At 41.2% G+C, this 25,871-nt stretch overlaps 1 protein-coding gene across 1 annotated transcript in view; it reads left to right on the forward strand.

Annotated features, from left to right (window-relative positions):
* Positions 1-25,871, forward strand: part of ASXL3 (ASXL transcriptional regulator 3) — a 217,442-nt gene that overhangs the window by 77,982 nt on the left and 113,589 nt on the right. The window contains exons 4-5 of the mRNA XM_073631540.1: positions 16,219-16,327; positions 20,359-20,467. Coding sequence (XP_073487641.1) covers positions 16,219-16,327; positions 20,359-20,467 — 218 coding nt within the window. The remainder of the gene's footprint in view (positions 1-16,218; positions 16,328-20,358; positions 20,468-25,871) is intronic.

Genomic DNA, 25,871 nt, shown 5'->3' on the forward strand with positions numbered 1-25,871 from the left:
GCAGTGTTTTTTTTTTACGTTTTTTAATAGCGTTTTTCAGCGTTAGCGTTTTTTTTAAATTATTTATTATTTTTTTTCAAATGGATCAAAAACGTCAAAAACCGCTGGTGAGATGCGTTTTTTAGCACTTAACATCGTTTACCACCGTTTTTTAACGTTAGAGCATTTTTACAGCTGAAAAACTCCTCTCAGAACCCACTAGTTTTGTTTTTTCTTTAAAGCCAACAAACGCCCCAGCCAAAAACTGCTGATAACAGCTTATGTGTGCGTGAACACATAGGATAACATGATGGGGAGTTTATTGACTGTAGAAAAAAACGTCTGAAGCCCAAAAAACCAGCTGCTGTAAAAATTTCCAAAAACGCCAGTGTGCATGAGGCCTAAAAGAGCCAACATTAATCTTGCTGCTGGACCAGTGACCAGCTGTCATTTGCTGCGACCCCAAACACACGGAACCTATGTAGTTCAAATGATCCAGAAAATAAGCTTTCACTCAAGGTTTGCAGAAATGATATAATTTATATTGTGCTAAAATATTTCTGAATTTACAGAAACAAACTAAACTCTTTCTCCTTCTTTTCCTTTACTTTTTGTGTCTCCTGCATCACTTGGATTTCACCTTTCCAGAAAGTAAGTAATTTTTCTAAGTTCTACATAGAAATTGTAATATTAAAGTACATTTAAACCGAAGAACAAACATTTGATGCATTGCATTTTATCATTCCTTAAATGTGCTTTCTGAATTAGTTTTCTGTTTTATAATTGATTCCTTTATTATGACCCAGTGATCATTTCAGTAACACACTAACTGTCCTAGGGAGACAGAGCTGAGGTGAGCATCATCATGCTTATACAGGTTGTGTATTGCTACTACACAATGCGGTTGCTTTACTAAAACTGGAGAGTGCAAAATCTGATGCAGCTTTGCATAAAAACCAGTCCGCTTCTAACTTCAGCTTGCACAATTAAGCTTTGACAAAATAAAACCTGGAAGCTGTTTGATTTGTATGTAGAGCTGCACCAGATTTTGCACTCTCCGGTTTTAGTAAATCAACCTCAATGCCGCCTCCTCTTCCTCTCGCTTACATAGCATAGGGGCAAGAAGTACTTCCTTAGGCCCGGTTCACACTGGTGCACATGCTGGCCGACATGGAGAGCACAAGTGGAACCCCAATAAGTGCATTGGAACAGTTCTAATAGGAGCGATTTCAGTCCTTCCTACTTTGAAAAAGGCTCCTGCACTACTTTGGCCAAAAGGGAGCAAAAAAGGGGTTTGTTTTCTTAATCGTGCATCACGGGACACAGAGCCATAGTAATTACTATGTGGGTTATAGGCCACCTTCAAGTGATGGACACTGCCACTCCCTATATAACCCCTCCCACTACTGGGAGTACCTCAGTTTTTCGCCAGTGTCTTAGGTGTTGGTCACGAGTAAAGATGTGCTGTGCTGAGCTCCACTGGAGCAATCCTTGCTGGGACTAGATATGCAGCAGGATCCATTCGAAGTGTCTTTTTAGGTCGAATTGAATGGTACCTGGGCCTCGTGGCGGAAGAAACGAGGTTTAGCTCTCTTTTTAGAGAGCTGGACCCTGGGATTCAGTACTTTTGTTATTTTCAGCCATAAGGTTTTTCTGGAGGGGTCTTTTACGGGTCCAGGAGTGTAGATCCCCTGATAAAAAAGGGGCCCGGTTCCTGAAGGTTTTTAAACGGAGCCCACCACGAGAGGTGAAGATTGGGTCTGTTGGTTTTACCACAAAAATCCCTGTGGTGGGAAAGGTAAGTGGAGATTTCTAAGGAATTTTTAAGTTTCTTATGGATTGTCTCCTTTAAAAAAGTAAATGTTGTCATGCCTAAAAGTCACCACTGGAGGCTGTATAGGACACTTACCTTGTCATGCTTTCCCTAAAAGATCATGCTGTCTCAGCAGAAGCTGCAGATTCCCTCCGGCAAGTAGCCCAGGCCTCCGGTAAGATTGGGGGGATTGTCTTACAAAAAAAATCCCCTCATCTGGATAAAGCTCCTCCGCTCTGTTTTATACTGTCCCTGCATGGCGATTTGTTACCAGGTCTCCTCCTCGATACCCCACCACCACCACCACACACACGCCGATCCCATCGAATCGGAGGCCCGCGCGGGAAAGACGCTCTTTTGAAAAGAGAGGGAGGGCGCGATGTGACGGAGGGGGCAGGGCTTAGTGTGGCATTGGCGTGCGGCATTGGCGTGCGGCAACATCCAGCGCGGGAGTATGTTTTAAAAGCTCCATTTTTGCTGGCTGCAGCTGTCGGAGGGACAGAAGAGCAAAAAGGGGCATGTAAGAGGTTTGGTGACAGGCATTTCCTTGGCACATTTACTAAAGGCATCAGGCTGATCATTAAATAGCAGTGGCAGTCGCTGGACTGTTTGCTCAAGCAGTGGATGCGATTTCTTTAGGTAGTACCTCTGCATTTGTGCATCGGGCTATGGTCAGAAGGGGGGTAGAAACACATCAAAAAAAGGGCTCAAGAGGGACTCCTTCAAGCTCAAAAAAAGCCTAAACTCATCTCTATAATGGCATCCTCCCCTGAGAGATCTGAAGTGGCTGGTCAGAGTGAGCCATCAGGGACATCAGGTGTTGCAACTGTTTCCAACACTGCAGCCCCTGTCTGTTACTGAAGAAGTTTTTTTCTCAGCCATATTAGGATTGGAGCAGAGGTTAGCAGCTTTAATCACATCCCAGAGTGGGACTAAGCGCGATAGGTCCCCTTCCGTTACCCAGGACCCTCAAACTGAGGAGCCGGGGGCGGGGGGATGATGAATTTTTCTCAGGGGACCAGGAAGAAGCTGATGACTCCTCTTCTGAGGGGTCAAATGCAGAAGGATCAGGTTCACAATCTGAAAGATTGATGGTACAATCTCTTACTGAATTGGTCCGCTCCACATTTATGCTACCCTTAACTGAGTCGGTTGACAAGCCTACTTCTTGTTTGGGTTCGCTAAAGACTCCCCAAGCTGTGCATGTCTTTCCTATCTATTCATTGCTGGAAAAGCTTTTGTATTCTGAGTGGGATCACCCCCATAAGCATTTTTATCCTCCTACAAAGTTTTCAACACTTTATCCTATGAAGGAAAAGTTTAATTAAAAAATGGGCGATACCAGCAATTGATGCTGCTATATCCTCTGTAAATAAAAGTTTGACTTGTCCGGTAGACAATGCTCAAATGCTTAGGGATTCAAAGAATAAGAAGTTGGAATTCCTAATAAAAAACACTTTTTCTCTGACAGGTTCAGTAACTCAGCTGGCAGTAATTGGTGTATGTCAATCCTTTAGAGACCAGTTTAAACAGGTGCCTTAAGATTATTCCTGATCAGCAGGCCCAAGATTTGGCTGAGCTACCAAGGGCGTTATGTTTTGCAATAGACGCTATGAGAGTTTCTATTCTCCAGGCCTCACGCCTTACGCTTGGACTGGTGTATATGCGTAGAATACTATTATTGAAAAATTGGTCAGCCAAAGTGCCCTACAAAAAGCTCCTGGCTAGTTTTCCTTTTTGCGGCGAACGGCTGTTTGGGGATGATTTGGATAAGTACATACAAAGAATTTCTAATGGGAAAAATACCCTTTTGCCAGTTAGGAAAAGGAGTAAGTGTATTTTATTTAAACAAGCCTCTTCTCCAGTGCCTGGAGCATGAGCCTCCAGGCAGTCTCAACGGCCTCCACCGTCAAATTCAAGAGGTGGGGTTGACCTCAGGGTCAACACCAGGGACAAAAGAAGTCCTGGGGAAGGAAACCTACAAAACAAATACTAAAGCTATAAAGCTTTTGAAGGGGTGCCCCCTCTCGCTTGAGTTGGGAGAAGACTTCTGCAGTTCTCAAGGATCTGGCAGGAAGAGTGTCAAGACAAATGGGTGGCTTCCTCAATAAATCTAGGGTACAAACTAGTTCCGAGAGTCCCCATTTCCTTCTTTTCTCAGATCAAACGTTCCCAGGGATCCAGAGAAAAAGAAGTCTCTCTTTCAAGCATTGGAACATCTTTTGTCTCAAAAGGTGATATTGGTGGTCCCCATGGAAGAGCAGGGATTGGGGTTTTATTCAAACCTTTTCACGGTACCAAAACCAAATGGAGATGTCAGACCCATTCTATATCTCAAAGATCTAAACCGCTCTTTTCACATGAAGGCAATCCGATCAGTAGTCTCCATCCTACAAGGTGGAGAAATTCTGGCGTCAATCGACATCAAGGATGCATACCTCCATGTGCCCGATTTTCCACGCTCACCAGAAATATCTACGTTTCGATATAGAAAATCTTAATTTTCAGTTTGTAGCTCTGCCTTTCGGACTAGCTACTGCTCCTCGAGTAGTTACAAAGGTTCTGGCCCCTCCATTAGCCAGGATAAGGGCTCATGGTATAACGATTTTAGCGTACTTAGACGATCTGCTCTTGATAGACCAGTCGGTAGCCCGCTTAGACCAAAGTATGTTCACCACAGTTAACTACCTGGAATACCTAGGTTGGATTCTCAACCTAGAGAAATCTTCCTTAAAACCATCAAGGAAATTGGAATACTTGGGTCTGATCATAGATACAGCCCAGAAGAGGGTATTTTTACCCCAGTTGAAGATCGTTACCATAAGGGAGCTGATTCAGGTAGTCAAGGCAAAGAAGAATCCTCTATTCGACTTTGCATGAGGTTGTTGGGAAAGATGGTGGGTTCACTCAAGGTCGTTCCTTATGCTCAATTTCATTCGAGACTGCTGCAAAACGGTATCCTATTGGCTTGGAACAAGAAGGTCTAAGCTCTAGATTTCCCAATGTGTTTGTCTCCAAAGGTGCGCCAGAGCCTCAGTTGGTGGTTGATAACCAGTTACCTGGAAGGTAGTAACAACAGATGCCAGCCTTTCGATTTGGGGACCAGTCCTGAAAGAGGTGACTGTCCAAGGGAAATGGTCCAGGTCAGAAATTACCTTGCCCATCAATATTCTAGAGATTCGAGCAGCGCGCTTCGACCTGAGGGCCTGGACGTTCAGATTATGGAATTGTCCTGTCCAGATCCAGTCCGACAATGCCACAGCAGTGGCCTATATCAATCACCAAGGGGGCACGAGAAGTTGTGTGGCCAAGAGAGAGGTGAATCATATCCTAACTTGGGCAGAAAACAATGTACCTTGCCTGTCGGCAGTCTTCATTCCAGGAATAGAGAATTGGCAGGCGGACTACTTGAGTCGCCAGCAATCGTTCCCGGGAGAAAGGTCTCTTCACTCTGATATCTTCCTGACAATATGTCAAAGATGGGGGATTCCGGACGTAGATCTGTTTGCGTCCAGGTTCCACAAAAAAGGTCGACAACTTTGTGTCAAGAACACAAGATCCGCTAGCTTGCGGAACAGATGCATTGGTATTCCCGTGGAATCAGTTTTCACTGATTTATGCATTCCCTCCTATTCTGCTGCTTCCACGACTTCTTCGCAGGATCAAACAGGAGGGGAAGTCTGTGATTCTTGTGGCCCTGGCATGGCTCTTGGTTTGCAGAGATAGATCATAAAGATGGCGGTAGGGGACCCATGGACCCTACCTCCACGTCCAAACCTTCTCTTGCAAGGTCCGGTTTTACATCCTACCTTACAAATGCTAAATTTAACGGTTTGGCTATTGAGACCCACATTCTGAAGAAGCGTGGGCTGTCAGGTTTAGTGGTATCTACCTTTGTTAATGCAAGGTATCCGGCCTCCAAAATCATATATTATAGAGTCTGGAAAGCATATGCCTATTGGTGTGAATCCAGGGGTTGACACCCCAGGAAGTATGTCATAGGTAGAATCCTTGACTTTCTACAAATGAGGTTAGAAACTAAGTTGGCCTTGAGTACTATCAAGGGCCAAGTCTCGGCCTTATCGGTATTATTTCAGCGACCACTTGCTTCGCATTCTTTGGTTCATAGCTTTATTCAGGGGGTAACACGGCTTATTCCTCCGTTTAGGTCACCCCTGAACCCATGGGACTTGAATTTAGTTCTGTCAGCATTACAGAAACAGCCTTTTGAGCTGATACGACATATTCCCTTGGTCCTTTTGACAAGGAAACAAATTTTTCTCGTAGCAATATTTTCTGCAAGAAGGGTATCAGAGTTGTCTGCTCTTTCTTGTAAAGAGCCATATTTAATTATTCACAAGGATAAGGTAGTATTGCGTCCTCATCCTAACTTTCTACCGAAGGTAGTGTCACGTTTTCATTTAAACCAGGATATTGTTCTACCTTCATTTTTTCCAGAACCCGGATCTATGGAAGAAAAGTCACGACATTCTCTTGACGTGGTGAGAGCAGTTAAGGTCTACTTGAAGGCGACTGCGAGGACAGGCAGCATCGAAATCTACTATTTCTAAATGGATTCGACAAGTAATTGTTCAAGCTTATGGTTTAAAGAGGAAGATTCCACCTTTTCAAATCAAAGCGTACTCCACAAGGGCTGTTAGTGCTTCATGGGCAGTGCATCACCAAGCCTTCATGGCTCAAATCTGTAAGGCCGCAACTTGGTCTTCAATCCATACATTTACCAGATTCTATCAGGTAGATGTAAAAAGTCATGAGGATCTCGCCTTTTGGCGCAGTTTGCTGCAGGCAGCAGTATAAGTCCTCTGATCTCATACTGCCCTAATTTTGTTGTGTCTCCCTCCCTTCAGTTGGCATTACTCTGGGACATCCCACATAGTAATTACTATGACTCTGTGTCTTGTGATGTACGATTAAGAAAATAGGATTTTTATAACAGCTTACTTGTAAAATCCTTTTCTTTGAAGTACATCACGGGACACAGAGGTCCCACCCTTCTTTCTGGTATACACGTGTATTGCTTTTCTACAAAAACTGAGGTACTCCCAGTAGTGGGAGGGGTTATATAGGGAGTGGATTTCCTGTCTTAGGGTGTGCCAGTGTCTATCACCTGAAGGTGGCCTATAACCCACATAGTAATTACTATGGCTCTGTGTCCCGTGATGTACTTCAAAGAAAAGGATTTTACAGGTAAGCTGTTATAAAAATCCTATTTTAAGTATACATTGATTATACATCTGCAACATGGTCAGTGTATTATTGTGGTTGTTTTGGTTATATTTTCAAACTGAATTCCTGTTGCATATGATCAGTTATTTGCATATTGTGTGATGGGGCTAGAATATTTAATAGAAATTGTAAGTTATTGTTTAGTAGAAGAATATATCAATGTACTATATAAATATTCTGCTTAAAATGCCCTTTGATAGTTCTTTCTACAATTTTAGCAGTCCCTCTTTTTAAACAACAAAGAAGAGTTTCTCCCCCCCCCCAAAAAAAATGAAAAGGCAGCAGCTACAAATACTGTAGCTGCTGACTTTTACTATTCGGATTATCAGTCCTGTCATCCAGCGGTGTCCTCAAGAATCGGCTCTTGGTTTCCTATGTCACCATCTTGGTTAAGGGAAACCAGCTGTGAAGCCTCAATTCATGAATCGCGCTGCGCTTCCTCAATGGACCGGCTGCGAGGGGGAGGGGCCGAACTTCCGGCTCACTTCACCTTGCTGAACTGAGCCAGAAGTGGGAGCTGGTACCTGTCAACCCCCCCCCCCCCCCCCTCCACAAGGTGGCAAATGTGGCAGCAGAGGGGGGAGGAGGAGGCAGGCAAGCAGAGCTTCTCCTTTTGGGTGGAGTTTCGCTGGAACCAAAAAAAACATTAGAAAAAAGTTTATGGGCATACTCCCTTTGTTCAGGTCTGCTTCCCCTTCCACCACTCCCCCGACACTATTATTGCAATTACCGGCTGTCAAAATGACAGGTGAGAATTACATTGTATTACATAGCATGAGCAGCTGTCAAAATGTTGCCACTCCTGTAAATAATGACACTTGCAGATAGTCGGCAGTTATCATTGCGTAATACAGTCCAGCGATGTATTCACGGTTTCACTCATGTGTAGATCAGAAGTGTACAGAACTAGAAACAAGCATATGTTTTTCACAAGAGACGTAACATTTTTTATTTATTTCAGGTACTTATATAGTGCCGTCAATTTACACAGCGCTTTACATATGCATTGTACATTCACATCAGTCACTACCCTCAAGGAGCTTACAATCTAAGGTCCCTAACTCACATTCATACATACTAGGGACAATTTTAGACAGGTTCCAATTAACCTACCAGCATGTCTTTGGAGTGTGGGAGGAAACCCACGCAAGTACAGGGAGAACATGCAAACTCCAGGCAGGTAGTGTCGTGGTTGGGATTTGAACCAGCTACCCTTCTTACTGCTAGGCAAAAGGGCTATCCACTACACCACTGTGCCGCCCATCACCCCTGTGACATTTGTTTTTCTGTCTGTGCTCCTCTTCAGAAGATTTCACCTCATTTTCTGTCCCAATGACAAATGTTTTTTGACAAATACTATTAGGGTTACCTTTACACCATTTTGGAAGTTAATAGACGCAGATAGGATGCTGATAATTGCATTTAGTTCTTTCTTTGTTACTTTGAAATCATAATGCTTTTCATTGCTGTTAGTTTACCTAATTTTGTTTTCTTTTTTTGAAAGTACCAGTTTAAATAGAATAAGAAAGGGTTGCACTTTCTGTCAGGATTTATTATTGCCTCTGACCCCGATGAAGAGATTTGCACTTTCAGTCAGCATCACACTGCTATTATTACTTTTTCTCCTTACTCCGTTCTCTGAAGCTTCTGGAGTGTAGACAGAATCCTCAATGTCCTTGCATACAATGAAGGACCACTGGTCCTGATTTGAATGCAATGACATCAGGAAAGGCTGATATGGATGAGCAAATAGGTATGTTGCGCTAAATAAAATAAACAATACATTAATTATATTAAACAAGAGAGTCCAAGAGTCAAAAATGTGACAAAAATTGAAAGTTTGACTGTTGTGTCACCAACTTCCTCCACCTTGTGAGACCACCACCAAAAAATAGGATGTGCCCTTACCAAAAGCATTGACCACCTATTACGGGGGGTCAGCATAGGCTTGTATATCTGGGATGCTCCACGTCTATGAAGAGGTCTGCTCAGCAAAAGCTCCAAGCCACCACCGGGTAAGACATCAGGTTTATTTCACTCCAACCGTGACATCTGGTAATATACCCCAAATAAGAGACAAACGCCACAATAGTGTAAAACCTTTTCAACTTCTTCCGGTGCCCTGGAAGAAGTCAGATTAGCGACGAAGACGGTCGGGCGATAGCATCATTTCCTGTCATTGCGATTGGAGGATGGATACAGCTTTGAAACCATTGTGTCCAGTACATGCTGTTTTTAATTGTCTTTCATGTAAGTGCCTTATCTTCATTAAATCCCGGTTCAAAAGGTTTTACGCCATTGTGGAATTTGTCTCTCATTTGGGGTATATGACCCAGGTTGGAGTGAAAGAAACCTGATGTATTCCCCGGAGGTGGCTTGCTAAGTGGGTATTCCAGATACACAAGCCTATATTCATCCCCCCATAATAGGTGGTCAACACTCTTTAGTAAGGGTACATCCTATTTTTTGGTGTTGGTCTCACAAGGTGGAGGAAGGACACAACAGTTAAACTTTCACTTTTTGTCACATTTGTGACTCTTGGACTCACTTGTTTCATATAATTCATTCATTGTTTATTTTATTTAGAGCAACATACCTATTTACTTATTTTGTTTTGTGATAATATCTCACTTGATTGTTGCAGTTGTATATTTAGTTTTTTTATCATAAGCGCAGTTTATTTTCTGTTTTCCCCATGATATGGATGAGCGGCAAAGAGGAGCAGCAGGGAGGAAACCTGTGAAAGCAATTTATACGGTTGCTGACTGGAGTTTAGTTTTAAAGGTTTGGCAGGAGTGTTTGCTATTAAGTGTTTATTGGTTACTACAGCTAGCAGATTTTTTTTACATTTTAATGATTAAGCTGGCCGTAGTGTAGCACAAGCAGATTTATAGATGTCCGCTTTATATGTATTCAATAGTAATTCCCGCTAATTTCTGATAACTTAATCTGCTCTACAAATTTGATTCAGCAGAAGAGAAACAACAAGGCTTATAGGTTTACATTCTCCCCAGAGACCAAGATCATGAAAACAAAGACTGATTTGGAAGTGGAACAGCTTAATTGTGTCTGTTTAAACATAAAAATCACTAAAGTTAATCCTGTTTGTAGCATAATCCTAAAATGTAGAAAGCCTCAAGTGGTTTGATGACCCTGCACTTCTACAGAAAACAGTCTTTTTTTTTTAAAAAAAACTTTACATTTACTGTAAAATGAAACCCTTTTTTTGCCAAAAAAGGGCTTCCTCATTAAAGAAAATAATTTAATTAAAACTGATTTTCTTGTGTCCTTGAAGAATCAGGAGGCAAACAAAGATGCTTTGGTCTGTTTTTTTTTTTTGTTGTTTTTTTTTTTGCATATCAAGCTGCAGTGGATACTGAACTGGATATGAAAATAAATGAATCGAGGAGCAGAGGTTTTGCCCTTCATTTTTTTTTCAATCAGCCTCTGGGGGAGATTCAAAAAAACATTTGTGGCTATTTTCTGGTGATAGTTAAATTTAGAACTACTTGTTTCTAATTCAGGCAAGAATTTGTACCAGTTTCAGTAAAATTACCACCTCTTATGCCAGGAACCTTTTGCTGCGGCAGCGACAGGTTCTCAAAGAATTACTGCAAGTTCGCAGATTAGAAAACTGGCCACAATAAAGACCAGCTCTAAACTGGTGTACAGAAATACACCAGTGCTCAGAGTTATAGGGCATGTCTGTGATAGGACTCTGTTATAAATGTGACAACTTTCCACACAGGACTCTATCCCTGGTCCACTTCGTCTGTCAGCCGGGAAATTCTGGGAGAATGTAAACAAATGGACCAAGAGGATCCATTTTGATCTTTACCGAAATATGGCAGATATGGCTGTGCCCATATTCGGGAAATGGGCTGAGTCACAGGGAAGGCTGACCTTACTGGGAACTTGGTTCCCATGGCTGCAGTGTCTGTTAGATGGGCAGAGCATTACGAAGAACTGAGAAACTAACCTTTGATTGACAGCAGATGGCAGCAGGCAGATTTGAAAGCTGCTGTTGAAATGAATCGTGGCTGTGAATTTGCCCACTGCTATGTGCTCACTGTCAATCAGCAAGAAAGACTTTATGGGTATTAGTCCCTCAGTTTCCTATCAAGCTTCGCCTGGCACACTACAAAACTCCTCAGCCATGTACCTGTCTGTGTGACTGGCACAGTGGCCAGGGAGGGAGGACACTGAGGAGGGAGTATCCAGTATGGACATGCCAGTCTTAGTTCCAGACTCGGACAGATGTCTCTGACAATTACACAAATTGGGCACAAACACCATCAGTTTTGGTGCCTCGTACCGAAGAAAATTCTATCTTTCATTTTCCCAGTGCAGTTTAGATGCTGTAAGGTAGATTAACATGTGTGTTTTTGTAAGTACATATTCTCTCTTAACTCTAGAGATATGCTGGCCAGAATGGATCATATCATCGTTCAGTTGCAGACTGCACCGACTTTTTTTTTTTCAAATCTACATGTAATAAAATACATATAGATATATAAAAAAAAGTTTTCATTTAAATTGCTTTACCACTATAGCAGCATCAGGACAGTTACCCAGCGTGACATTTTAGCTAGTTTTTCCAAATTATATAAACGTTTACAAATCAATTTAAAAGCAAACTGACTCTTCGTGCAGTATCGGTAACCTTTTCTACTTTTGAACAGTACTTTTTTTTTTTTTTATATTTTTAATTCTATTAAAGTAGAACTATACAACTATAAAGCTTTTTTTTTCATGCATAGAATAAGAGAGGGTTGCAACCCCTGTTTTTTTTTTTGTTGCTATAGCTACAACAGGAAGTGAGAGGAAATGACTCCAAAATGATTGGCTCTTTGGTTGTCACCAGGGTCACCAGAACTAGCGCCCCATTGGAATATTTCTCCTCTTACTATTTTTGAGACGACCCAAAATTTGGGACTTAATGTAAAGAGGGCGTATTACGTATAACAGGGGCACATAAAGCAATAACAACTTAATCCCTCTCCAATCTATCCAAAACGAAAAAAAAAGTTTTGCCTTTTATGTATACTTTCATTTTTTCAATTTTTTTTTCACTGTATCAGGCTTCCCTGATTTAGTTATTTTTTTCTAAAAGTTTTAGGTGACAGGCACAACTCCATTTTTGTTCTTTTGCTGTGCTTTTAGTCTGTATCAAATTTGTAACTGTTATGCCCTGTACACACAGTCAAATTTTCAGACGGAAAAAATGCGATTGGATTGTGTTGTCGGAAATTCTGATCGTGTGTGGGCTCCATCGGACTTTTTCCGTTGGAATTTCCGACACACAAAATTTGAGAGCAGGATATAAAATTTTCCAACAACAAAATCCGATCCGTTAAATTCCGATCGTGGGTACACAAATCCGACGGACAAAGTGCCACGCATGCTCAGAATAAATTAAGAAACATAGCTATTGGCTACTGCCCCATTTATAGTCCCAACGTACGTGTTTTAAGTCACCACGTTCAGAACAATCGGATTATTCGACAACTTTGTGCGACCGTGTGTATGCAAGACAAGTTTGAGCCAACATCCGTCGGAAAAAATCTATGGATTTTGTTGTCGGAATGTCCGATCAATGTCCGATCGTGTGTACAGGGCATTATTGTGAAAAGTGTCTTCTAAATATATAAATGTAATCTGTTCACAGGTATGTAAAAACAGAAAAAATCTATATGTCTGTAGCGCAATATAAGGGAAGACTATAACTGAAAAAGATAGATCCCCCCAAATATCTACACAACAAATTAGCTTCGGTATTCAGTAAATGCTTAAGGCTCGGTTCACATTATTGCGGGTCCTTCATGCCGCAACTGCGTAGACACAGCAGCCCATTTAGTTGAGTGGACAGCAGTATCTGCGGGAAATGCAGGAAAAATATCCTCGACTCTGTTTTCAAAACAAAGCTGCATGGAATCATGTGCTGCTGCGGCACCATGCAGTTTTGCGCACCAAAAATGTGCTGCGCTTTCGGATGTCTGGGGGTGCCATTAAGGGTGGCGTTTTGGGTACGGGAACAGATTTACACACACTTCCACACCTGCGGTAGTGTGAACCTAGTCATAGGCAGTGATAAATAGCAGAAATTTTAAAAAAGTAACAAAATAAAACAGCAGAATGTAACTTTGTTAAGATATAAATGGACAGGAGATGAGTTCTGTCACAAGCAGTCAGCATTACAAGTTCCTCATAACAAGCATGAATATAAAAATCATATTGACTCACTCATCTGCCTGTGTATGTGGCATCCTGCTAACTCATAGCATTTTGGATCGTAAGGTGGATCCCCTTGGCAAGAACCAGGCAGAGTAGATGTAGGCAAAGGAGGAGTTGGCCAAACCTGCCAGAGCCCTGGCCACCAGTCTCCTGACAGGCATCAGGCAAGATGGTGAAAGTGTTGCAGGGAAGCTCATTGTGGTCTAAAACATCTACCTGCATCACTTCCTACGCGTTTTATTTGTAATACCACTCATTATGTTACAAGGACTAACACAGAAATGTAGAGCCTCCCTTCTAAACCGCATCCATTGCCCTGTAATAAGATTTATCTGCTTCATTGCTGCATCTTCTTTTCAGGTTTTACAAATCCATCAGTGGAGTAATATTCCACAGAAAAAGGGAAAAAAGAAAAATGATACTAATAAAAAAATAAATAAATAATAATTGTAGATGTTTTGCAAACAATGCAAAAATGGGAGAATCTGTGCATACAGGAGCAAACTGCCTTTTTACACATTGCAGAAGATTAACCCTTTAGGTTGCACAGTGAGTATAAGGCCTCTTGCACATGATACTCCTGTTTGAGCATCTACTTTTTCAGACTTTTTTATGGTATGTATTTGCGCGTATTTATGCGCATTTTTGTATGTTTGCGCACAAACTTATTTTCACGTTCTCTTTCTGCATAATATGTAAATGAGCATTTGCGCATGTTGTGAGCATTCACGCGTGTTTGCGGGCATGAGGTGTAAATTACTGAAAAGCAGGTTTTTCTAATTTTTTTTTTTTTACTGAAGAATGGGCTTGTTTTCATGCCTGTGTGCATAGGCACATTACAATTAATGAGCTGTATTTTAGCTCAGTAAAAAAAAAAAGCTGTACTGAGCCTTTTCAAGCTGCAATGTGCAAGGGGGCTAACAAGCATTCTTTACTGCATATACAGACTGATTTTACTGTTGTGGGTTTTGTAACACTCTAATTAAAACCCAAAAGCTCAGTGTCGTTATTGAGACCTGCAGAACATTTTGTGGATGAAATTGCCACCCCTCAAATCTTTCTTTTATGCTTTCTATTGCCCAGAAAGATGTCGTGATACGAACCTAAATGGATTGTGAAGTAAATATGCCTGCAGGTCTCATTGATATTTTCACTTATTATTATTATTACAACAATAATAATATTTAAAATAAAAATAAAGTAATTATTATTATAATATTATTTATTAATAATGTTAAACATTTTTTTTTAAGTATCTACAATTAAAGTTCATCTTTTTATTTATTTATTATCTTTCACTGTACTTCTTCCTTTTTATTTTTTTGTGAAACATTACTTCACAGGCGAATTTGTGAAACTTGAACTCAAAAATGATGCAGCAATGAAGCAGTTAAACCTTTTTTGAGGAGGATAGATGCGATTTTTAGGGAGGCTCTACACTCTTCTTTTAGACCTTGATAAAGAGAGGCATTACAACCAATACGTGCCAGAAGGGACACAGGTAGATGTGTGACATCACATTGAGCGCTCTCTGCTTCTATCATCTTGCTGCTACCTGTCAGGAGACCAGCGTCCGAGGCTCAGACAGGTCTGGCTCACCCCTCCTTTGCCTACATCTACTCTGCTGGATTCTTGCCAATAGGATGCACTTAGATTATTCAATGACGATTTGACAGTGGGATGCCACACACACAGCCAGATGAGGGAGTGAACGATATGATTTTTTTATTCATACTTGTTATGAGGGACTTACTACACTGACTGCTTCTAAAAGAACTCATCCCGTCACAGATATTCTAACACCCATCCTGCTGTTTTATTTTGATACTTTTTGATTCTTACTACCATTTAACTCTGCCTATAGCGCTGACTGAATACCACAGTTTACCAGTTCACAGATAAGTCTCATTTGATAATTTAGCAAGAAGCTATGGCTGATGCGAGTTCTTCTCAGGAAGTTTCTTTTGTGTGCACTGCACGTGGATATTCAGTTTGGGCTGTGTACTTCGTATGGAAAAATGTGTCATAGATGTTGAGCCGAGTAGGGCAGCTTGGAAAGCAACAGTTCTTGCAAAGACAGATTTGCTAAAGGCAATGCGCACAGCAAGTCTGTGTTTGCATAGGGAAGTATTCTCCTGCTCAGTGTTATGTCTCCATTTCAGCTACAACCTTTTTTGTCTTTTCTCTTCCCTTTCAGAAAAAAAAAACAAAAAAACTGGCCTGTATGGCCAATCCAATTGGATTGGATTTTTCATTTATTTGCTTTTTTTTTTTTTTTATTTCACTAAGCTGTTTTCTGTTTTTCCTGATGCTTTTTGATGCATACTCATCTCTCCAGACCGGCTGCAAACTCGAGCATGCAGAAGCAACTTAATTTTGACTCTTGAGGCAGATTTCTAAAGGGAGAATCATTACCACTTGTAACTTAAAACTGTTCTTCCGGGGCCTTTTCTCACTCTGCTTTTGTTGCCTTTTATCCCACTGGATACAGCTGCCAATGAACTTGATTTTTTTTTCCCTTCTGATCATTCATGTGCATCAGTGGCATTGTCTGCAGCATGTTGAAAATCCACAGCTTTACTGTGTTATTTACTGAATGATTTTACTTAAATATTTGTACACTGCTTTCTTGAAAGCGCATGGTTCATTTTTTTTTTTTTTTTGTTTGCATGGAAGAAATATAATTATAATGCACAGATTTTTCCCCTGAAGCCTATGGAGCAGATGCATTTGATTAGGATTGTTGAACCCTTTATTGTAATGTAGATGCTTTCAGGCTCCGAAGAATTTCTCTAAAGGGAACCATGAACAGAAAAAAGGAAGAGGAAAGAAAGCCAGGGGGGAGAGAAGGCATTGTAGGATGTAGATGAGCTCACGTGTTTTACACTCATTTTCATGCATGCTTTTTCTTCTCTCTGTTTTGTTATTGTTATCTTGCATTGCAGTGGTACTTCTCCGTTGGCTTGTCTAAATGCAATGCTTCATACTAACACTCGTGTGGGAGATGGGACCTTCTTCAAAATCCCTGGGAAGTCAGGACTCTATGCTCTTAAAGTAAGTACATTTCTTGGACACTGACCAAATTCTATGTTCTGCTGCTTCTTATCAATGTAATGTAATGATTAATCAGCATTAAAGACCGATCTTTTAGGATGCAGGAACTAAAAAGCAGAGTGTGCTAAATGTAACCATGTTACTGTTATATAAGGAATTTTCTTGAGGCAGATTTTAATGGCGCCAGACAAGATTTGCCCAAATGAAAGATCTGGCTCACTCTAAACTATACAAACAGTACTATTTATTAAAGTGAAATGATTTACCAAAGGGCAAAAAAGCCAGTTGATACAGTAATTCATAGCACACTAAAAGATTTTAATATTCTGCCCATATTGGTGACAAATATGTATGCTGTCATTTTCACATTGTATTTTGCGTTGTTATAACCTAAATGCCAGGTGTTTTCATGGGTTCTAGCACTATTAAGACAAATCTTTCACATATTTTCTTAACTTTATAGTACACTAAGCTAAAAAGCGTGTGGAATTATTTATTTGAAGAACATTCACGTTAGTCAGTTTAGATGTGTTTACCCTATTTTAAAACTGTAAAAAAAATTTTGTAAACCCATAGAAAGATTCTGGACTCCAGCATGAATGCCTTCTAAATAATGATCTGGACTCCACAAATATTGCCAATTCCTTACTAGACAAATGCATTAAAGATGAAGGTCATTAGTGGGAAGGGAAATGTAAACCTTTTTGCTAATGACATTGTAACACCTCAAGGGTACCCCAAATGCCAGGGCCCATAATCTGTAGGCAAGAGGCTCACATTCAGTCCCCTCCAAAAGCTCCTGTCCCGGGTGAGTCTGTCACAGACATTTTAAAGATGGGTTCATTGGGCTATTGCAAACAGTGAGTCAAGTGTTTTAATCAATTCAGGTGTATGTCTGACCTGTCCTGTCAGATAAAACACACAATTTTGCTGACCTGATATTTTCTGTTAATGCACGCTATGGCCTGATTAAATGAGTATGCAGAAGACCTAATGGCTCGTACGCACGATCCGAAAATCGGACAAAAAATACCGCTTTCGACACGATCGTATGATAATCGGATCGTTAGTACAGAGCTTTCGAGAGCCGATCACAACAATTCATCCGATATTATTCGATCGGACAAACACGAAAATTTTCCTTGTACGATACCAGATCGTACGATTTTCGTTTAGTCAGTACAGTTGTCATCCAAAAATACAATACAAATACATTACAACACATGACATCACTGCTGATTTTTTTTTTCTGTCGTACGAGAATTTTCGTGACTTTAGTAACCTATTAAATTTCTACTTGCGACTATTGAGCGTAAAAAGTCGTACAATCTGTCGTCCGATTTTCGGATTGTTTGTACTGGCCATTAGAAAAGTTTTTTTTTTTTTGTTTTTTTTTTAAACCTAATAAGGATATAAAGAGTTATTAAAGATTCTTAAAGACTTATGGCTTCATCAGTCCACAGTGAGATCATTCACAGAGGACACAGTGTGCAGATAGCTGAAAAGTATCTGCAGGCATCTCTTTATTTTAATGAATCTGCAGCAAGAATACAGTAAACGACTTGAGATTTGTGATATTTGTATTTATCATGGAGGAAACCACTGCACTCCAAAATAATTCTGTTTGTCTTAAAGTGGTTGTAAACCTCTAGCATGAAATATGAACAAAGCACAACTCTCTATAGTGTGTACTTGTCTAAATTCAGAGTGTCATTTCTGTCTCCTGATCATATTATTGATTTTTTTTTACAGCACTACTGGAACAGTTTTCTGTAATGACATAAAATGAAATTGTGTTTGCAGAAATGCATACATACAAATACTGTACCCTAGCTGTGAAGCATGAAGTAGTGCCAGTTTATTTATGATTGATTGTCTTGGTCTGTTTGGTTGCAATAATTGCTGATAAAGCCAGTCCATCTAACTGCTATGTAAAAGTTTTTTTTTTTTTTTTCACTCTTTGCATTAATGACCTTGATCTCTTTAAAGCAGAGTTCCACCTTCCCCGCAGAAAATGAAACGTCAGCAGCTAGACATGCCTGACATGACACTTGCCTGTCCTGGAGGCCAGCGATGACGGCACCGGAGCTGATGTTTCCATCGGCTGTTGGGTGCTGTCACCGCCATTGCTAGTAAGGGAACCCAGCCATGAAGCTTTTCGGCTTCACGACCGGGTCCCTCCTGCGCATGTGTGAGTGTGGCTGCACTCTCCTACTGGCCCGACAGGGGGAGGAGGAGGGGTCCGGACTTCTGATGTACCTCGCCGTGGCGAGGTCCGATGGAAGTGGGAACAGGGTACCTGTCAAAAACAGGTACCCGCTCCCCCCGACAGGTGCCAAATGTGGCACCAGAGGAGGGGAGGAGACAGATAAGCGAAGGTTCCACTTTTTGGTGGAACTCCGCTTTAAGCATTTGAATATATGACAGTGTAATCATTATATATGTAATTTGTTAAATAAGACTGTGTTTATTTATCACTACAACATGAAGATCAGATCCCACTAGAGCTTCTGTCACTGATGGGAAGGTGGCAAACTGCTGCATGCATGAGATGCAGACATCTAGAGGTGGCTGTGTATACCTGCAGCATTCTATAAAGCTTTCATGTCATGGCTAATTCTCAGGATTTTCTTAGGCAAAGCTTCATAATCTCCTGTTTGTACTAAAGCTTCCTACATTCTGCAAATTCCTATTGGCCACTGAGGCTGCCCATTTTAATGATGGGCTAGAAGGAATGTGTAGAAGCAGGACTTATAAGCAAGCTTCAACATTACTGGAGGATTGTCCTGAAATGTGCCCAATAAAGAAAGGTTTTAGAAATGTGGGTATAGGCATGCACCTCACACCTGCAGTAGTTTGTCGGCATCCCATTACAGAATCTCTTAAAGCTGAACTTCGCCACCCTGTTTTATTTTTTTAATCCCCTCTTACCTTGTGTGCTGGTTTAGCCACAAAAACATACTCACACCCAGTGAAAATAACGTTCTGGAGTAATTCAGCACTCTGTGCTGCTGTGCACCCAGTCCTGCACCTCCATCTTCTCTACTTGCATCACTGCGAGACTGCTGTTTCTTCTTGGTTCTTACAGCCATCATTGGGTGGCCAGCTGCAAGAACCAGGAATAGACAACCAGCTCCCTAATGATGCTTTTTTGGTTGAGTGGCTCAATGACATGAGTATTCCAGGGGGCTGCATTTGGCTGCTGGGTACTTCATTCTAACCTAGGCAAGAAATCCAGAAGGGATGGGGGGGAGAGGTGCATGCTTACTTTAAAAAATATAAGAAAATAAATGGTATGACGGGAGAGGTGGGTGAAGAGTGTGAAGGTCCATTTTAAGCAAAGAGCCAAAAACAATCCTATGGGTTCACAAAATCCGTTTTTACTATTGGATTTTCAGTTAAAGTTAACTTGTACAACATTATTATTATTATTATTTGTTTGTTAGCACATGATGACTTAAAGTCTATTTTAAACTGCAATCAGATTTCAGGTGCATCAAAAAAAACAAAGGGTGTGCAGAGTCATAAAGTCAGCTTTGATTAGAAAGCAGCTACAGCCCGAGTAGAAATGCCTATCTCCTGCCTGCATGCTGCAAAGGACCGACCCTTGCTGTATGTGTGGAAGCAGTGGTCTTTCTGCAGAGGTATGAGACATCCCTTGGTGAGTTGGAGCTAGAGTTCTCCAATCAGCATGGAGCATGAGCTTCCACACAAAGAGAAATTGTCTGTCTTTGCAGCATGCTGCCAGGGAAGAGGCTTTTCTATTCAGGCTGTGGCCGCTTTCTAAAGAAAACCAACTGCAGGTCTTTTAACACTTTTTGCTTTTGATTGTATGTAGCCGATTTAAAACTGGAAGTTTAGTTGGGCTTTAAATAAATAAGTGTGCACTTCTGCCTAGGGATTTTTCTTTAAGCGAAGTAGAGTAGTGGGTTGACTAAAACATATTTATAAAGGTTGTTATCTTCGAATTTGTTCAGATCTACTTTTTCTGTTTGTTTACTATAATTTCTGTCTTTTACTGTTTCTATCAGAAAGAAGAGTCTAGTTGTCCAGCTGATGGGACACTGGAGATAGGCTGCGAATCTGAGTTGGATGGGACAGAAATGGCGGAAGCAAGCAGCAATGGAGAGGAAAATGAAGGTGTGTAATTATTGGTAAATCCTCAACTTTCTTCATGCTCAATAAAAATAATAAATACTTACAGGAACTAACTTGTATTTTCAGTATGTACACATAAGCACAGATTAGCAGTTCTTCGTACAGCTTTGGTGGGTCTTCTGAAGCAGATCTTTTATTCCTCAGTCCCTGTGGTGGAACAATTACATGAGTGTTATTCATACCTGTTCACAGTTCTGAAACTATAGTGGGGTGTCTGTCTTATCTCCAGTGTTTGGGTGCAGGAGGTGGAACCTTAGCACTCCACATGTGTTTTCGCTCCCCCATCCCTTCTCTGCTTATTGTCTTCCATCCTTCTTGTGTCACTGCACAAGTTGGCTTATCTTCATCTAGCTCTCTTGGATCCTCTAGATCAGGATGTCTTTTCTGTTAGGGAGCTGTTCAGGGGGTTTTACCCCAACCTGTTCATATTACCAAATCAAGAGAGGATATGTCTTCATCTAGGATCAATAAGCTGTGCAAGTCTTCTTTTGAGTCCAGAAAATATTCATGGAATCCACCAAACTTGTCCTCACCTCCCCTCACCATGTAGATTTCCTGGCTTCTCTGGACATCAAGGCTATACATTTGCATGTCCCCATCTTCCGGTGCTCTGTGTTTACTATTTATGCTGTGGAAACTCTACTCCATATGTTTGTGACATTGCCCTTCAGCCCAGATGGCTTCCCCAGTAAATGCTCTGCTGCACCCTTGTAGCATACCCATTGTTGGGTATTTAGATGAACTTCTGTTGAGAGAAACAATCAGTACAAGTTTCTGTTGGCCACCATGGCCTTGACTGTCCAGAGAATGCAATGGTTCAGGTGATTCATGAACCTTCAAAATTATTGCTAGAAGCTACTCTTCAGTGGGGATTTTTAGTCTTAGACTCAGCTCAGGCACGTTTGTTCCTTCCTCAGGAGAAACTTTTAACTTTCTGGTCTCAAGCTCTCTAATTTAGAAATCACCTGACTCTGGTTTGGCATGAGAACCTTGGCCTGGATTGTAGCCTTCTTTGAGGTGGTCTCATTTTCTCAGTTTATCACCAAACCTCTAACATTGCATTATTCTGTCACTGTAGGACAAGTCTATCAGGTTCTTGTGTGGATAAATTCATAACCAAGGACCAGGTTGTTCCTGGCTTTGTGGTCCGGAAGCCAGCTCTGGAATCTGGAAATGTTTACCTTCCTATCTTGAAGATCTTTACTATGGATAACAGCATGTCAGGCTGCTGAAAGGCCCTAGGCTCACTGTTGCTGTGGGGCAGTTTGACGTTGTTAGCGTCTCATCTTTTGTCCACTGTCCTGTTACTTCAGGTGATCAACTACCTCTGTGGTGTTTAACTACCCATCATCCCATCTGGATTCATTTAGACTGTGCCATGGCCTTGGCATATATTGACCATTGGGGTATTTGTTTACCACATTTTTAAAAAATATATAAATGAAAGAAAGGTTGAAAATTTTGAAGAAATGTCTTCATAAATTTAGGCAAAATGCATTCTGCTACATGTCTTGGAGACACTATTCTATTGAGTACACCAGTATAGTTTTGATTGTGTTCAAGATACTGATCTGTGCAAACACTATACTAGTAATGGCGGTGATCAGCGGCTTATAGTGTGACTGATAATATGGCGCTAACAGACACTGGCTAGGAGGAACACTAAGGCTACTTTCACACTGAAGGCAGTTTTCAGGTGTTTTGGCGCTAAAAGAAGTGCCTGAAAACTGCCTCCCGTGCCACCCCGGTGTGAAAGCCCGAGTGCTTTTACACTGAGGCAGTGCGCTTGTGGGACGGGGAAAAAAAGTCCTGCAAGCAGCATCTTTGGGGTGGTTTGGGAGTGCTGTATACAGCGCTCCTAAACCGCCCCTGGACATTGAAATTAATGGGCAGGTCTTCCGAAGCACCTGAAAAGCGATTTGGAAGTGCCGCAACACGACGCTTGTAACCCCTTCTTGGACCGTCAGCGGGGGGTTAAAAATGCTGCTAAAATGACGGTAAAGCGCCGTTTAAATGAGCGGCGCTTTATCATCGGCGCGGCCACAGTGTGAAAGTAGCCCAACTGACGTTGCTAGTGACACTAATACAGTGATCATTGATACCATACACTGACACTGGCTGGGAAGGGGCAATCAAAGGGTTAAATGTGTGTCTAACAAGTGTAATGTGTTGCTTTTATTCACAGATTTGGCTGATTTCTGGGAGAAACAGCCAGATCGCTGTCTGAGTACAAAGTTCTGTGTGTTTGTAAACACAGAACACTGTGCTGTGATTGGCCACAGCTGATCAGCAGGTGTACAACACTAATTATTGGCTGTAACCTGCTGACAAACTAGTGCTGTGTCCAATCATGGCACAGGTCAGCAGGGGGCTCACGCATGTGCACCACTAAACCAGGAAGTACACCGTGACATACTGGTACGTTGCGGTGCCTGGCTGTGCCACCCACTTGCAGCAAATCTACTGTGAGTGGGCAGCAAGTGGTTAAAAAAATGACATGAAAAATGTAAAAATCTTAAAAAAATGATAGAAAGTAAATCCTTCAAAATAAAACTTCAAAACACATACTTGAATATAGTCAACACTTTTCCTCTAAATATGGATGGCAATGTTACAAAACCTTTGATGACTTAGACCCCTTTCACACGGGGGCGTTTTTCAGGTGCTATAGTGCTAAAAATAGCACCTGTAAAGTGCCTGAAAAACACCTTCCATGCCTCCCCAGTGTGAAAGCCCAAGTGCTTTCACACTGGGGCACTGCGCTGGCAGGACGTTAAAAAAAAAAGTCCTGCAAGCAGCGTCTTTGGGGTGGTGGAGGAGCGGTGTATAAACCACTCCTCTACTGCCCCTGCCCATTGAAATAAATAGGCACCGCTGCCAAAGCGCTTCGGCAGCAGTGCTTTTCAGCCGCATTTAATCCTTTGGCCACTAGCCGCTAAAACGACTTAGATTAGATTCGATTTTTAACAATTTACAATGTATAGTTTTTTTTTCCTTTAGCATTTGTATAAATGATACATTACCATACGTCTCCGTGTGTCTGTATACTGTATTTCTAAAATATAAAGGTACCAACATATTGTGATCAGATTGTAAAAAATAATCCTAATTTATGGGAAGTCTGTAATGTACACTGAACATAAATAGTATTCACTTCTTTATAATTCATATTATTTTAATTTCATACATTAAATTCTTTCTTTTTTTTTTTGCTGCTTTTACCCTGGTCATCAAAAATAGATTGTTTTAAATGTATCCCTCAAAAGTGATTTCAATTAATTACAGTACAACAGAAATTAATAGATGTCATGTATACACCCCCTGTACAATAACACATCAAAATAATTGCTTGCACAGCCAATTCTGTTCCACAGTTACATAATTAGTGAAATGGAGATCTCCTGTGTGTGCAAATGGGTCTCAAGTGATTGCAGCATAAAAACACATGTAAGTCAGTATAATGGCATAACCTTACACCGTAAGGACAAAGGAAAGTTCCAAAAAAACTGCATGGGAATATTCCCATGTCAATGAATTCCCTTGGAGCACAGTTAATTAAATCGATAAGAAATAAATAAGGAGTATAGCACAGCTCCATATCTGCCAAGAACGGGACATGGGATTGCAGGCTGCATGCTCACAATATCACAAATGCCATTAAAGAAAATATACACAGACCAGAAAATTGGCCGCAGCACTTTATTGGTTTACAAAATAAAATGCATATCCAACGGATTGAATTAAAATAACAAATTCAAATAGCGTATTCTACTTAGGCTTAGTCAAAGGACTCAAGCCAGATAACAACAAAGTTTTTCAAATACAAGTCCCCCCCTTGATTCAAGGGTGACAAACCACATAACACTGCCAGTGATAAGGGTGGGTGGGTGCTTGCTCTCCTTAGGTTGTCAGAAAAGGCCCGCTCTCCAGGGAAGGCTGCTTATATAACCTTCCCCCAGCCAAGGAAACTTCCAGAACGGCCTGTGAGGATGTGAGGAAGGGAGAAATCAATAACGCCTATACAGTTAAGCTGCTACAATTCAAGGGGCAATGGCCCCACACCTGCCCCAATTGGCTTGCATCTGACTGGGGGGTAAAATTTATATCAGAGCCGCAGCCGCAAGCCCATGATGGTGGGCCTACATTGTGTCCACCCTAATTAATTCTTGCAAAAGTGAGTGTCTGTGTAAGGAGGAGACCGGTGAGAGAGGCCACCTAGAGACCTATGACCACTCTGAAGTAGTTACAGTGGTTGTGGTTGTAGAGACTATGCAATTTGTTGCTGGTGTGTTTTACAAGTTGAATCTTTATGGAAGATTGTAATGAATTTAAATAACATTGACAAGAGTATATTTCTGTTGATAACTGTAAAAGGAAAAAAAACAAGATTTAGTCCACTACAATTCAATGTTCTATGGCAATAAAAGGCAAATATTTTTTAATATTGATGACTTTTTGTAGACACTGTAGTGTATAGGCATCAATATAGGGTTATTTAAAATAACTAGAAAATGACTGTGTTCATTAGGCTTTTTGTGTTTTTTGTTTCCTTGAGTCTATAGCAGCTGGGTCTGTGTTGTCAGATTATCCCTATTATGAGAATATAATCTATAAATGTTAATTAAAAAAAAAAAAACTTAACAAACCTCATACTTACCTGCTCTGTGCAATGGTTTTGTACATAGAGCTCCAATCCCCCTCTTTTCGGGTCCTCTGCCAATGCTCCGAGCTCTCCCTCTTCAGCCAGTGCCCCAAATAACAAGCTGGTTGCTCTGGGGCCACTGGTGTGTGCTCGCTCCCGAGCCCCGCTCTATACATTCATCAGACACAATAAGCCACAGCTCTGCCCCGCCTCCTGCTCTCTGCTCTTTGGCTCACTGGCTGTGATTGACAGTAGCAGGAGCCAATGGCTCCTGCTGCTGTCTTAGCCAATGAGGATTGAGAGACCTGGGAGAAGCTCAGCTCTTGTACACATCACTGGATCGCAAGGGAGCTCAGGTGAGCATTAGGGGGGCTGAGGGGGACCGCTACATACAGAATGTTTGTTTTTTTACCTTCATGCATGAAGGTAAAAACCTTGAGCCTTTAAAACTGCTTTAAGTATGAACATGGTGAATTTGTCTGAAACATCATCTTCCCAAAATATAAAGAAATATGTTTGTCAGTTGAAAGGTAGTAAATTATGTGGGTAGCATAACCCTTCTTCAACCCTGTACATGCATACAAAGGATGCGCTTGGGAAGTGTAATTCACATTGATCTGTATGAAGAAGAAATTCAGCTAAAATAGAAAGAAAAGCCCATTTACATGAACCAATAGGCTGGTAAAATTCAGAAAATGATGTCGAGGTGGACAATACTTAAGTTAGTAACCGCTTCAAGTTTGG

This window comes from Aquarana catesbeiana, linkage group LG05 (genome assembly GCF_042186555.1).
Source record: "Aquarana catesbeiana isolate 2022-GZ linkage group LG05, ASM4218655v1, whole genome shotgun sequence".
Lineage (NCBI taxonomy): Eukaryota > Metazoa > Chordata > Amphibia > Anura > Ranidae > Aquarana > Aquarana catesbeiana.